The sequence below is a fragment of the Cydia amplana genome, chromosome 10 (genome assembly GCF_948474715.1).
Source record: "Cydia amplana chromosome 10, ilCydAmpl1.1, whole genome shotgun sequence".
In the NCBI taxonomy this organism is placed as follows: Eukaryota; Metazoa; Arthropoda; class Insecta; order Lepidoptera; family Tortricidae; genus Cydia; species Cydia amplana.
In genome coordinates, this window is record NC_086078.1 from 5,614,503 (window position 1) to 5,629,829 (window position 15,327).

The 15,327-nt window shown below is 36.3% G+C and overlaps 1 protein-coding gene across 2 annotated transcripts in view; it reads left to right on the top strand.

The window, feature by feature from the left end:
- The window catches only part of LOC134651378 (uncharacterized), a 71,708-nt gene that overhangs the window by 52,677 nt on the left and 3,704 nt on the right, over positions 1 to 15,327 (top strand). For both annotated transcript variants that reach the window (XM_063506467.1, XM_063506468.1), the window contains exon 2: positions 6,027 to 6,329. In XM_063506467.1, coding sequence (XP_063362537.1) covers positions 6,113 to 6,329 — 217 coding nt within the window. In that variant the 5' untranslated portion in view covers positions 6,027 to 6,112. The remainder of the gene's footprint in view (positions 1 to 6,026; positions 6,330 to 15,327) is intronic.

The window sequence follows — 15,327 nt, forward strand, 5'->3', positions numbered from 1 at the left end:
AGTGCATCTTTGACGCAAATCAATATTAAATCGAGTTAAGATTTACTGGATACTTCCGGATCCAGTAGAGTCAGAAAGAAGCAAAATACCTATAAGACCTTAGATGCACATCGGATGCGTGTGTGTAGACGTTCACGTGCACGTTGTAATATACATATTCTTATGAGAGGTGGCACACCGCGTGGCTGACGTGTGCGTGCACGGCTCCAATATTTTAGTGCACGCACACGCAGCCGTACGGTTACCATCAGTTTTTCACTGACATAAACGCCGTCGAGAACGTAATTTACTTTCTATACATCTCGCTCGTACTCGCATATTCGTGCAAACGGGATGTATAGAAAGTAAATTACGTTCTCGACGGCGTTTATGTCAGTGACAAACTGATGGTAACCGTACCGGTATGCTCTGGCCTTTACTTAAAAGTGAAATAGGTGTCTGAAGAAGACACCGGTGTACCGATGTCCGTGGTAACTTTTTCTAAAGTATTTAATTACGATAACGAAATTTCGTTTTTCGCGGTAGATCCTCCGGCCTGGTCACGTGAGGGATCGCCCAGCCATGGAAGGGGCATATTTCAGTTTATACAGGGTGTTGCCTGTAACACGAGCAAATAATTAAAACATATAGTGTGTCAAAGGTCTGTTTGATTTCAAACATAGACAGAGAATCATACTATCTTTGTCTTACACTACTACCCAAAAGAAACCAGAAGAAGAAGAGAAGAAAAGAAAAGGATGAGTATAGTTTTTTTTGTTCCTATTTACTGACAAGATTTGGTTGACCCAGTATATATTATACTCTTCAAACTATACATCTTTTGCTAAACAACTTTTAAAAATTATGAATCCTTTAGACTTCCTCTTTTTCATACGAAATAAATATTGCCATTAGGGATTGCAGAACCGGTACTGTTTAAAAGAACCGGGATTTTCGGTACCGGGCAAAAATGGAACCGGGATTTCCCGGGATTTTCGGTACTTTCGGGACTGCCTTCAAAAATCATTTTTCACATCAGTTTTCAGTAAAAAAAAGCGTAAAACGACCACGAATCTTTCTTAAAACAATAAAAAAGTAGCACAGTGAAGGTACACACTTCTTTTGTACCATAATATGTGTCTTTAAGTCACACAATCATTAATATAATTTGTTTTTTTTTCCTAAACTATATGATATTTTTACTATCTTTGTTGATTGGCAAAAACTGAATTGTGGCTCAGTAATATCATCATTTTTTTTAAATATGTAAAACGTTTTGTGAAAAAGGATAAAAAAAAATGATAATTTTCGCATGTGTTCAAAATGGGCTGTGGACCTTCGGACATATAATAACAGAACTATCAATACGACAAATCAAGAAATTATTCAGCCAGAATTATTAATTCATTTAAAATATCATTATCATATGTGAGTTTCTTATACCGTGTTTGAATTTGAATTAAAAGTAGTATTTTATTAATTAAAAAATTGTCTCTATTTTTGCTTCTAGTTAGTATACAAATATGAAATAACTAATTGTTCGTATAAAATTATTTATCGTACAAATATTTATGCCCTTAACTTAAAGTATCAAATTACGCAATTTTATATTGTCGGCATTGTCAAACCCATTGACTTTTTTTTAATTTATTTTAATGTAGTGGTTAGGCGTAAAAGTATTACCATCAGCCTTAGATTGATAAAATATATTTATTTTCTTTATAAAACATGATATTTCATGCTAAGTAACAGAAAGCAGTCAAATATTGTACCGGAAATTTTAGTCCCGAAAATCCCGGGAGTACCGGGATTTTAATTTTGAAATCCCGGTTCTTTGCTTGGCTCTAAATCCCGGGAATTCCCGGTACTTTCGGTACCGGTATTTCCCGGGAGCAAACCCTAATTGCCATCAATGTACGCTGAATTCAGTGTATTTGACGTTGCTTGTCACGCTTTAGTCATAACAAAATTTGCAATACATTAATTGCGTCTTAGAATAAACTTTAAAGTGTAATAAAAATCAAAATATAAGTTATTTTTTTTTTTAAAGTTGCTGAACAAATGTTGGTCAGTATGAGGAGTATATTAGCCTACTGTTTAATTTATTGCTCCTGTTACAGGAAACAACCTGTATAAAAGTTCGCCTAATTCAAAATCAAGTAATTTAATTCCATGTTCAGAGTCCGTGGCCGCAGCAGTAAACCCAGCGGTTCATATGATCTGTTTGGCTCTAAGTCTGAATGTTTACGACTCTAGTTGGAAGCGCGCAGGTGCAAGCCACAAGAGGCCAATTCTAACTTGCTAATTGATGGTTATTTCATCTCATTTTGACAACATTCGTCCGTGCATTTCGCACGTACTTTATGGACCAAGATGCGCTGCAAATATATGCGAATAACATTTCAAATATCAATAACAAAATTCAAAATTCCGCTGTGAGAGTATAACTACAGTAATATAATATGCAGATAGACTGAAATGACAACAGTTAGGAAAAAATAAATCAGGAAGTTGACCCTATATTTAAATGATAAGATATACCTTCTAGAATTAGATAAACAGAGCTGATGGGTGTGTATTTAATCAGATCTCGATATAAATCTTACACTTTCTGAATTACTAAGTTACTTTTCTTGTCATGGTTCCCTCACCTTCTCTTATATATTTAGGTAAAATGCCTCAACCATAAAAAATCAAACTAGTGTCACTGTACTCATTTGGAATGCCACTGAATAGCTCGTAACTTGGACCCCAGTAAGTGCCTCCTCTCTAGGAAAGCGTTGTGTACTCCAGTTGAGCGCCAAAAGCACTTAGCAGTATTGGTTTTCGGGTCAAAAATAGTCATAAAATAGCTCATTGGGGCTCTGTACTCATAAATACTGATTAAGCACTGAAAATGGCCTTCCCGCAAGTTACGATATTAATTAAGTAGGAAGTACCTATGATACTCAAACTTTTGTGGCGGTTATTTTGTTTATCGTTTTAAATTCGTTTATGACCGGATTACGGTTTGCACGACGGATCCGAAATGTATGGGAAGATCCGCGGATTCGGATCCGGATCCGGATAATTTCATACATTTCGGACCCGGATTGCAAACCCTAGACCGGAAGCATTCTTAGCGATCAATTGCGTAATTTATAGCTAAATATTTTCAAGTCTGAAATGACACCGACAGCGTCTACAACCCACACCTTAAAATCCGTCAAGCCTTTTGCTTATGACCAACCTTATGAGGTTAGGGTGTGAAAAATGGAAGTAGGTACACCTAACAATACATATAGTTTATAGGTTACACCCGATAAAATTGCCCTCCCGTATTCGTCAAGCTGGGATTCCACCAGTATGCGGCCTGGTGTGACACAAACATTTTTGTACTGAATATGCTTGTGCCGCACAGTGTCGCACACTGGTGCGGTGGAATGGAATCCCGCCTTTAGTCAGCCAAAAAATCGTGTCAAACAATTTTAACCACCGGGGGACTAGGGAATTCGTAACGTTAGGATTGCGTGCGATTAAAATGTCAACCTTTTGCATAAGTGCGCCGGCATTTCGGGGCGATAACGATAACGATAGTGATAACATTGGTCAGCTAGGGCTTGTAGAAATAGGCTAAGCCCGGTTTTAAAGTTCAACTGCCACATAAAAACTAAATAAAACGGTAGCGAGCTTAGGTTTATAGGGTTTTCAAGTTTATGTTCAACTACGTAGCTACCTAAGAATTTTTTGTAGTTTAAAATTTGTTTTCGATTTGAAAGTTTTTTTATTAAAGAGGTTTTTTAAAGGGTTTCTTTTTATTAATGGAGTAATATGGTCAGGATAAGATGATCTAATTTGAGCTACCTTTAAGTTAAGGTATTATAAAAATGACGTAACCTAGAATAGGCCATTCTGCATTTGGAATATTTGGATACCTACCACTACCACCTATCTACATACATACAATACATAAATAAACACATACCGAACATTTCACGGACTACGCCATAAAGCCATCAGAGCAGCGTCCACAAAAACCACCATAAACACAGTAAAAGCCATAATAATCTGTGGATTGCTCAATAAAACGCGCCAAGTATTGCGGATCATTAGTTTTCTCGTAAAAACGTCTTTATGGCGGCTTTATGATTAGTCGGGCTGTAAATTATAATGGACACGATTGTTGGCAGTATACCCTCGGTTTAACTGCTTTTCTAACAATCAAAGTGGACGCTCACAGTCTACATTCTATACCACAATTAATTCAAGGGCCATGATTACATGTCACTTTCAAGACCCATGGTTACACGTGTCAAGGGTCTACGGAGGATTTTTTATTGTGACCGATTCTGATTTAACTATTTGATAAGAATCTTGTTTTGATACGACCTGGAATCGTACTCGCACTTGTTGGTGCGCGTGAGATGCCTAATGACTCGACTCTGATTGCTCGCGCTGATTTGTGTGCGCAAACTGCAATGAAGTGTAATATAAGGGTGTAGGTAAGTCTTGATCAACCTGGCCAATGTTCATACCTTCTCGTACAAAAAGAATTAGCGAACGTCTTAACGTTTTTGTTTTAATTTTTAACGTCTGCGAACGATTAAATTTATTCTAAGTCTTAACGTTTGATGCAGAACCTCATTGTTATTTTCGAATACGTTTCAAGGTTTACTACGTAAGGTAGACCTCCGAGCTTGGAGGATATAATCAAACGGAGACGCCATGTCTGTAATTTTCTGTACAAAACAGTCTGCCGATTTTTGCGGGGGAGGGGAACGTCAAATGTATGCGTAACGTAAAAATAGCCATGTCAGATAAACGTCAGTCCATACATTGTGTATGACCGTTGGCCGCCTATTTTCGACAGAGGGGAAAGCCTGTTAATGGCTACTCCGTTTAGTTGTATCCTCCAAGCCTCCGAGTGATCGTCACTGCCACAGTAGAAGTCATTGTCAATAGAGATGACAGCAGGGTGTCATCTATTGGGCATTAGCATGTCGAGCTCTAGGATGTTTACCTTAAAGAGCTCTGTCTTAGCAAATAGAACACTTGTTGCGCATTCGATCCCCGCTACTGAAATATTCACGGGACGAATACTCCATCGATTTTGCCTGACATTGAAGCGATTTCCGTCTATTAATGAATTTTAAACAACAGGCGGAAAAATACGGAAAATTAAATAAATAGGACGTTTTTTTTTAAATTAAAACAGAGCAGTGGTCCTTAACTGGTATTTCGCGGACCAGCAGTGGTCCCTGGATGTAGGTACCAAAAGAGTCCTCGTATTTAGATTTAGAAGATTACCCTTTATTGGCTTTCTTGTCAAAGGAATACCTACTTTTTTAATGGAATATAAATACTAGGAATTTCGTTAAAGGAATAATTGGTGGTCCTTGACAAAATAAAATTGTATAGTTGCCCCTTAGCACTGAACGGTTAAGAGTCACTGATATAAGTAGGTAACTTCTAATGTTACTCTATCTACTCAGATACTTACCTAATATTTTCTGTATCTAATCAAAGATTATCTTGAAGTAGGTATTCATGTTTCTGTTCTTGTGGGAAAGTGCACCTGATTGCGATTTCATTAATAAATCATGGCAACGACATTTGCACGTTTTCCAAGTTTACATCAATACGTTCATGTGCATAAATGATGCATTTCTAATTAGTACTCGACTGACGAAGGAAGGCCAACAATGTAAATTAAACTTCATTAACTAAGTACTCTTAAGATTACAATATTATTGTTTTTATACTAAAGGCGGAGAAATTTACGGGTAGGTGCACATTTTATTGTATGCTTAACTAGTTCGCGTCATTCCTGTAGACATCGCAAAGTTAAAAGCAATCAAATGCTATTTTTAGGCTGCACCCTTACACTCCTTACAGGCGCGATACATATTTTCGGTAGGTAATACTTGAGACTCAAATAAGAGAAACGTGATAGGTATATGCGTGATTAAACCATTTATAACTTTTTAAACAGTTTAACCAAAACCCGTAACCCAAACCGCAACGTTGCACCTGTTAAGAAATCAACCATAACCAACTATTTCCATAAGCCATAAACCTAGACTAAACGCACGAAAGAGCGGGACTAATTAGCTTCTAATTAGTGCGAGAGAGACCGCAGTGGCACCAGTCCAAGATGAATCTGATGTTTCGGAAGAACTTCTGCGGGGAGAAGAGTACGGGCGGCGGGGGCGGCGGGGGAGGGGGCAAGGCGAGGGGGGCGCTCGGGGCCGGCCGGAACGCGAAGCGCCGGGACCGCGAGCGCTACTCCTGTATGGAGGAACACACTCACTACAGGACGCATCTTTTTTTCTCGGCGCCGAGGGCCAGTACTCAGTACAACGAGGGCTCAGGTAAAGGCGGGAAAGTTTGTTTGTTTATGTGTTAGAGTTTTTGAGTATGTTCCAGAAGTTTTCAAAAAGTTCTTGACGAAATATCGTGAAAGTCTTAAGAACGCAAAGTATGAGTTTTGATGATATGTAATAGCTGTGTTTTTATATAATCATGTGGTCTGTGAAGTTAGCTGAACAGGTAAGTTTACAACTTAAGCTAAAACTTTTTCCGTGGCGTCAAATTAGGTAGAACTTAAATCATTATCAAACTTTCTTACAGAAACCATCACAATTAGTTGTTTGTACGATGTTTTGTTTGTTTTTGTAGAGGTGTTATCATGTTTATGGTCTACTATGAGCCACTTCTAATCTGACATGAATACCCCCATAACTCACAGCCATATTTGTAAAGGGGATTTGGTCTTGCAACTCTTGCAAATCGGTAAAATGCGTTTTGTTTTAAGAATTTCAGTAAACTGATTGGCAATATCGGCATGGTTAGTCTTAAATTATTTGGACTCTTGTGGCAGATACAATTCAATTTTATTTAACACACGTTAAAAAATACAATGAAAATAAGGTATTTACTTGCAAATGCCTAATCGTTAGTATTTATTTGTTTACATAGGTGTAAATAGTAAATACCTACCTACTACATTAGTTTGCCACTAAACTGAAAAGGATCCTCAAGCTTTTGAATTAAAGTAGGATTCATACAGCTCATATATCGGCACATATCGGATAAACTATGATTCATTGCACATGTGCTTGCAGTGACGTTCCACTGCGCTTTGGAATGCAGAATGCAATTGGCACGCGCTGAATGATGTTGCTAATTCGGGCATTTTCGATGAAAATCTTAGACCATGGCTACATTTTACGATTTACGTCGACTACGACCTAGCTACTGAGAAAATAATACGGTATTTATAACGACCTAAATAAGATGTAAAATAAAAACATATTGACTTAATAGCCACAGACAGTTTATGAATAAAATACACAAACAACATTAACTGCCTCAAGCGAAACTCGAACTCGCGACTCTACTAAATGAAGTACCGAAACTACCGAAAGTCTAGTCTAGTATTTTAATTTTTTTACGTGGCTGAAGGCGTGTAACAAAAATACTTCGTTAATATATTCCTCATAATAAGGTGAACGGAAGATGCTGATTTAGATTATTGCGTTCAAAAAGCGACCGTGTACAAAGTTTAATTAAAGTAACATTTAGTCCCAGTTACAACTCTTCCAGGAAAGCCAGACGCATTATCCGCTAATAACAAGATGCCAGCAACGCGTCAAGTCACGCATTATAAATAGCGGACAGCCACGCTGCAACATGACGCGCATCACAAGCGGTTGAATGGACGGAACTACACTGACGTGACAATAGCTACATTAGGGATAACTCTACTCAATGCTGATATCTAATAAAATAATTTAGTATCTACCTATAGATACAGGAGATAATATCTGGTGAACTTTTCGGCTTGGAGTGAAGTTCATCTCGTGTGAGCTTAACTACACATAACTACTTGATTTAGTCACGCGAATAAATGTTACATGGTTTTTATGAGTGATTTATGCCCAGAGTTAGGTTTTAATTTGCCTCTGTCTCTGGAAGTTTAATAAAAACTTGGTAATAAAGAATTGGTGAAAGAAATGCCCACAACATCTACATTGGGATATTAATATGTAATATAAAAGCTTGGTCGATATACCTACCTAAGTCACACCAAGAAATTAGACTCCAATATTCTTAACGTTTGGGAACAGTAGGTAGAGACTTTTCCCAGTAAATTAAGTATCCAATTCGTTATGAAAGCTCGTGAACTGACCAATTTACCATGCTAACTATGCACGAAAAATATCGGAATTCGTTGATCGGAGCCGGCCCCGATATGTCGACGGCAAAAAATGTCTAAATGGAGAAATCAATTGACCCCATATTGGGCTGGATACACTTTTTCTACTGCTTCTATCCAATCCGCTATTTTGGTCTCTTTCTTTCCAATCAGTTCCGCGAGTGCAATCCCTACAACCCGCTCAAACCGGCTCAAACTGACCGTTTTGGCTGTAAACACTTCCCGGCTATTTTCAGCGAGGCCAAACGAAGCAGCATTACAAAAACACTCGTCTAGCGAAGCACAAAGTTCTGTGATGGCGGCGGATACAAGTAATGTAACGTGTGAGTTGTATTATCGCCAGTCATGCTCTCAAATTAATGACGCCATGACATTTTCATTTCGTAGTTCCATTTAATCTAAGAACGTAGTTTTTTGCTGACTGACTCTTTGAAGGGACGGTTCGCGTTCATACGACATCAAACCCACCGTTGCTAAACAGGAAACAGTGGTTCTCCATTAGGTCCTCCTTTGCAATTTTGCCGGATAGGAGCACAAAATTAAATCCGTAGTAAAACTAATTTGAAACTCCGTCACATCCTTTTTCCGTGCATATTACCATTAGGGGCATTATGTCGTCACTATCGAATTTTGTGCAATATAGTGATAAACTTGATCGTTCAGATTGAAGGATTTATGCCTATCCTTGCAATGGCAATATTAATGCCTTGGTAGTTCACCGTTGTAAGAGAGCAGGGGCCTTATTCGACATGCCAATTTTGACGTCGCATGTTGAAGTTCATTTGAATCTGAACTATCGTGGGTTGTCGAATAGGTAAAGATCATTATCTGTCAGTGAATCTCATGTAAACAAATCATTTCATCGCTAGACTTGATTGTCTATTGGTATGGCCGCCATGTTTGGATTTATGACATTTAAAAGGGGATTCTATGGCATAGAGTAAACTGCATTTCTATTTTCTATAGTTTTTTGATTCCTCTACTCGACGCAAGATGGAGTTAACAGTCAAATTTTGATCTTGGCGTTATAAAAATAAACCGCAAGAACATGACATGCAGTTGCGTTGGTGTAGATCTATCATGAAAACGAATATATGACAATTGTCCAGAATTAAAAAAAACTTGACAATAAACATACAGCAATACATATACCATTAAATGTCAAAAAGAAAACAGATTTATTATAATTACTAGGTAACAAATTATATATAAAGTTTAAATTTTAAACCAATCGTCGTGGTTCTTAGCAATGAACTTCTTGTAACTTGTGCGAAAAATATCATTTGATATTACACCAATTACTTTATGGTGAAGTAAAATATCATGAGTCATGAGGAAGACGGAGTAGCCACAATAAGCTATATTTTTGTCCTCTGGGTTAGATGGCAGTGAAACAGGGAGAGATAGTGAAGAATGCGGCAAAATAAGCATTTATTGTGTTGTTAGTAGTTAGTAGACTAGTTTTTTTTTCTAAAAATGAAAATTGACGCAACGGCGAGCTCATAGCCCCCTATGAGCCAGTCTGTTAGGTGCAGGCTTAAGGGCTAATCCCGGGGGAAGCGGAGCGTCGGCGACTAGCTGGTTGCATCTGCATATCAACCTCTTCTCACTTTTACCTCAGGTCCTTTGATTAATAAATTAAGGTAAAATTCGTAAGAACTAGTGCCTGTGCCATATTCTAAATTGGACGCTATGCCTAATTAGTTGATATAAATTAAATAATAAAATAATTATTTATTTAATTAAATTTATAACAACGCAACGTGGGGTTATTCATGTTGATATTTAATGGCTTATATAAGACAGCGGTCGTATATTGCCTCAGAAATTTGGATTTTGTCAGTTTGAATGAACGGCAAACTGGAGACATTGAGATTAATTTTAAACTTATTATTTTAGGTGTTCGTAAGAAATAAGGTATTGAACATTGACGGAAAATCGCGAAAACCCGGCCAGGTGCGTCGGACCACGCAAAATGGAGGAGGATTCCATACACTTACTTCTTCTACCATGTATCCATATGCCAAAATAGCAACAAAAAAGCCGAACAAAAATACCGTTTCTTCGCAGCACTAGATTTCAGTCCTTTTTTTAGAAAAGTAATATGTTTAGGTACATAATATATATGTAAGTAATTTTTGTTATAATGTGAAACTTATATGTTGTGTTACGAGACTTACGAGTAGCTAACTTTAAACTTTAACAGCCTAACAGATCCCAATAAGGCCTAGTTTACCCTCTGGGTTGGAAGGTCAGATGGCAGTTGCTTTCGGAAAAACTAGTGCCTACGCCAATTCTTGGGATTAATTGTCAAGCGAACCATAGGTTCTCATGATCCGTGGCAAAATCGGGATAACGCGAGGAAGAATAACTTTGTCACAATAAAGAATATTTGGCCAAATATACATCCGTATTTTATTACTCTTATTTGACCTACCTACTCGTATTGAGTCGTATTTTGCCGCCTAGTAGCCTCGAATTGGTTGTTGTATGTGGCTTTCCATAAATTAAGGGTCCTTATGCTTCAATAAGGACGTTTTCATCTGAAGTTGCAATAGAAATTGGAAAGCCACATTTTTACAAGCTTTTAGTTAGTTTCATCTGTCCCGGTTCCAATCAAATCATGCAAATTAAATTTGACCCACTTCCCGGGTGTTCAATGAAGCTGAAAATTTACATAAGTACATAATATGTAATATGGGCATAGAAGGTAGCATCCTATAGAAGTGGTCTACGCGTGCCTCCGTGAGGGACAAAACATACGCAATGCGACGCTATGATAGGTAGAATTTATTTGTTATGGTGGGCAACAAATAAATTCGACCAATCATCCATGCTAATTTACGGTGAGGAATAAAAAAAAATGTGAGACTGTGACAAGGACAAACAATAATAGCGCTTTCGCTGCTACTCCTACTGAAAGATACATAAGTCTATCCCGTTCTGTCAGTTATCCCCACCACTCATGCCCAATCCAGTTTAATACTAGATTCATGAATATGGGTGACAATACAATATTTTTATGGTACCATCGAGCTGATCTGATGGTGATGATACAGACAGTAGTCTTTTAAGTCTTTTTAACTTTGTGATAAAACAACGCAACTTAATTGTATTTGAAACTATTTAAAGAAAAATACAGTCAGAAATTCGAAATTTTGTTATCTAACCTCTCAATCACTCTTGCATATTCGAGCGATAAAGAGGCAAATAGCTGAGTTTCGATTTTCGCACTTCCCGGTAGGCCCCTTTGTAAACAAACCGCCTTGATGTATCAATGTCAAATTTTTAATTGTCTGTGAAAACTTGTCAAAAAAAAGTTTAAAGAAAAGGCAAAGAGTAGTATAATATATATAGCGCTGGCGGTACACCGAGAAATTCAGTAAAATGCTGCAAATGATGTTAAAGGTATGAAAATCGGTACGAACATTTGAAACAATTTGACCTGAAGCACCAACAAATAAAAAAAACGAGAGGAGTTATGACGTCATCTTTTTTTTTTATGGAATTTAAAAAAATATTGTACCTATCGTGTGTGGTATTAAACGAAAGGGCTTTCTGAGCCGATTCCAAAAATATATCACATCATTACATTTCAGTATTTTTTTTAAATAATACAATAAATAATTTTCAAAACATACCAAGTTTGGGTTTCTCCAGATACAATACCGTTAAAAAATGTTTTGTAAAATATACCTCAAATTTTATACTTAATATCCTCATATCTAATCCTAATAAAGCAATTTTGAAATTATTTACATTTAGGTTTTTTTTTTAATTTTTCAGTTTTACAAAGTGTGATTATGAATCTCTCAATTAAATATTTAAAAAGAAAGCATAAAATTAATATATAACGTTTTTTTCAGAAAGTCGCTTATATCTCGGAATCTATAAGTCGTAGTAAAAATTGTCTATGTAAGAATTAAGAAAGAATTAACTGAAAAAACTCACCTTTAACGCTCCCCCTCTCCCGAGTTCTCCACCCCCACTCATTAGAACTTTTTCTTACTTAAAGCTTAGATATTACCAAAGGAACATGCAGTAGTATTTTATGCAACCGTTGTTTAAGAGAGGTCAAAAAAGGCGAGTGGCGTGAGTAAGTAAATTTAATAAAGACGCCACGAGTATTTTTTGAAAGTTAAACAACGTTGCATACAATACTTTTTCTACGACCAAGCGCTTACTTTGAAATGCAATGAAATAATAATAAAAATGGATGATGATGATTGTTTCATGTCCTAATGTGATAGGTTGTTCAGTGGGTGGGACTTTTAAGGGGAACGAAAATTTTATTACTTTTGCGCTACGACGCACGGTTTAGGAGATACAGCCCTGTAAATATTTCTCTTCCTTTTTTTCTTTTTTTGTTTTTTAAATCTTACTTAGGGATTTCTTAAAGGGGAACGAAAATTTGATTATTTTTGCTCTACGACGCACGGTTTAGGAGATACAGCCCTATAAAGATGAAAAAAAAAATCGTACCAGTAACCAAAACATGTCTATGGTTCACTCGTCTGTCAGAAATGACAATTAAAATTAGGTTGGCAACAATGTATTCCATACAATATTTTTTAAGTGGTGATTACACGAAGTATCGTAAAAGTGCCAAAAAGATACTGCTAACTATAAGATAAGAACTATAGGGGGTTTAAAGGTGTGTGCACGACCCTTTAAATGACAAATAAAAGTACGGGAGTAGAAAAACCAAGTTTCAATACTCTTATTTTACCCGAATGACATTATTACTCGTATTTATTCATTCGGACATAATATTCGGACATTATATTCGGCAGGGCTATTATTACACTTTGTAAAATTGAAAAATTAAAAAAAAAATTAAATGTAAATAATTTCAAAATTGCTTTATTAGGGTTAGATATGAGGATATTACGGATAATTTGAGGTATATTTTACAAAAAAAATTAACGGTATTGTATCTGGAGAAGCCCAAACTTGGTATGTTTTGAAAACTATTTTTATTATAATTTAAACAAAATGACTGAAATGTAACGATGTGATATACTTTTAGCATTGGCTCAGAAAGCCCTTTCGTTGAATACCACACACGATAGGTTTCTAATTTTTTTTTTCATACAAAAGAAACATCACGTCATAACTCCTCTCGTTTTTTTTTATTTGTTGGCGCTTCGGGTCAAATTGTTTCAAATGTCCTAAAGATCAATCGTACCGATTTTCAGACCTTTAACACCATTTGCAGCATTTTACTGATTTTCGCGGTGTACCGCCAGCGCTAGAAGTCGGCAGCAAAGAGTAGTGTAATATATAGGACAGTCGGCAGTCAACGTTTGTTCCTAATAAATATAACATTGATGAATAAAGACGGTTTCCTTCCGCGAAACCAATTTCGTTATGTGCCACCATTAAATTTCGTTCGGATATGCAAGAGTGATAGAGAAGCAAATACCTATCGCAATTTCCCCCATTCCCCTTTGGATGGTTCTTGTTTGAGTTATAATAATGTCATTGTATGGAGGACTCAACCTTTCCGTTGCATTTTTAAAGTGTTTTTATATCGACATGACACTGGCTAAATGCCAAAAAAAAACCGCTGTCATAGTAACGAAAATAATAAATACGTCAATCGAAATAAACAACGTAATATACAAGAAAAATTGGAAAAATAGTATATGATAAATATGTAAAACATCATTAATTATCGAATTAAAATTACATACAACATTGTGTAAAAAAATTGAGGCAAATTATACAGCCCGATTATACGGGTTACATCTTGAAAAAAAAATGATTATCTTGGAAAGAAGAGTAAATATACATAGGTGAACACAATGGTGAACAAAGGTATAGTAAAATAGGTAGGTAAATAATTCAGGGTTTGCTTGTCTGGTCCACGCATGCTGTACCTACCACGACCACGGCACGGCCGTCTCCTGCTAACTTTTCGCTATAATATTAAAATCATAGGTATTAGACCTATGATTTTACTATTATAGCGAACAAATATTTCATGTTCATGATCTCGAATTTAAGACTTTAGCTTAGATTTATGGCGTGCGGCCTAGCGCGCGTTGCCTCTATGAGGAGCTGTCAAAGCGCTTTATATCTGTATGCTTCTGATGATGCGGATCAGCATTGTTATCCAGCGGGGCAAGCGGTCAGCCTGCAGCCTTTCTGGGCACCCTACCGCACTTGGTAGGTCACTACCACGATTTAGGGCAAATAATTTATTTATAAGTTTTTAATAATATATATCTTATACCTTTAAACGAGCCATTCTTGTATATTTATTTATTTATTTATATGTATATATATTTCGGGGATCTCGGGAACGACTCTAACGATTTAGATGAAATTTGCTATATGGGGGTTTTCGGGGGCGCAAAATCGATCTAGCTAGGTTTTATATCTGGGAAAACGCGCATTTTTGAGTTTTTATATGTTTTCGAGCAAAGCTGGGAAGACATTAAGTTTTTAATTTAAGTGTTTTTATCATGTTTCATATTTAAACTTACAGATGTGGACCACCAGCGTGGTTTTCTTATTTCCTGTTACCAACCTGAAACACCATACCTACTTGAATATCAGAAAATAATCTATAGTGAAGAAAATTAAATAAAGTTTAATGCTTAAAAACTTTAATGTTTTATTAAAATTAAACGAAAAAAAATGTGTAAACTGAAATATAGCTGGTCAACCAAATCTTGTCAGTCAAAAAAGGCGCGAAATTCAAATTTTCTATGGGACGATATCCCTTCGCGCCTACAACTACATTTTTCAAATTTGCCGCCTTTTTCTACTGTCAAGTTCTGGTTGACCAAGTATAGATCTAATTTTTTTATTTGTAGTTGAATAACATATATGTATTTAATTTCCTTTAATTAAAAATCATCTCTGTGTAGATACATATTAAACAATAGGTACTTTTAGGTCTTGGTAAGTAATATAGTCATAAGTGACTATATTACTTACCAGTATTTGGCTACATTACTTACCAAGACCAGAGCCTGACCTGTCAGTCACCAACTATTTTGATGCTCTTTGTAGGTAGCATCAAAATAGTTGGTGACACAAAGTTACCAAGTTACTAAGGTAGGTACCTATATAGTAGGTAGTAGTAGTGCAATATTTAGTCAAAATATTTTGACTAATTTAGATTATTTTTATACCAAAAA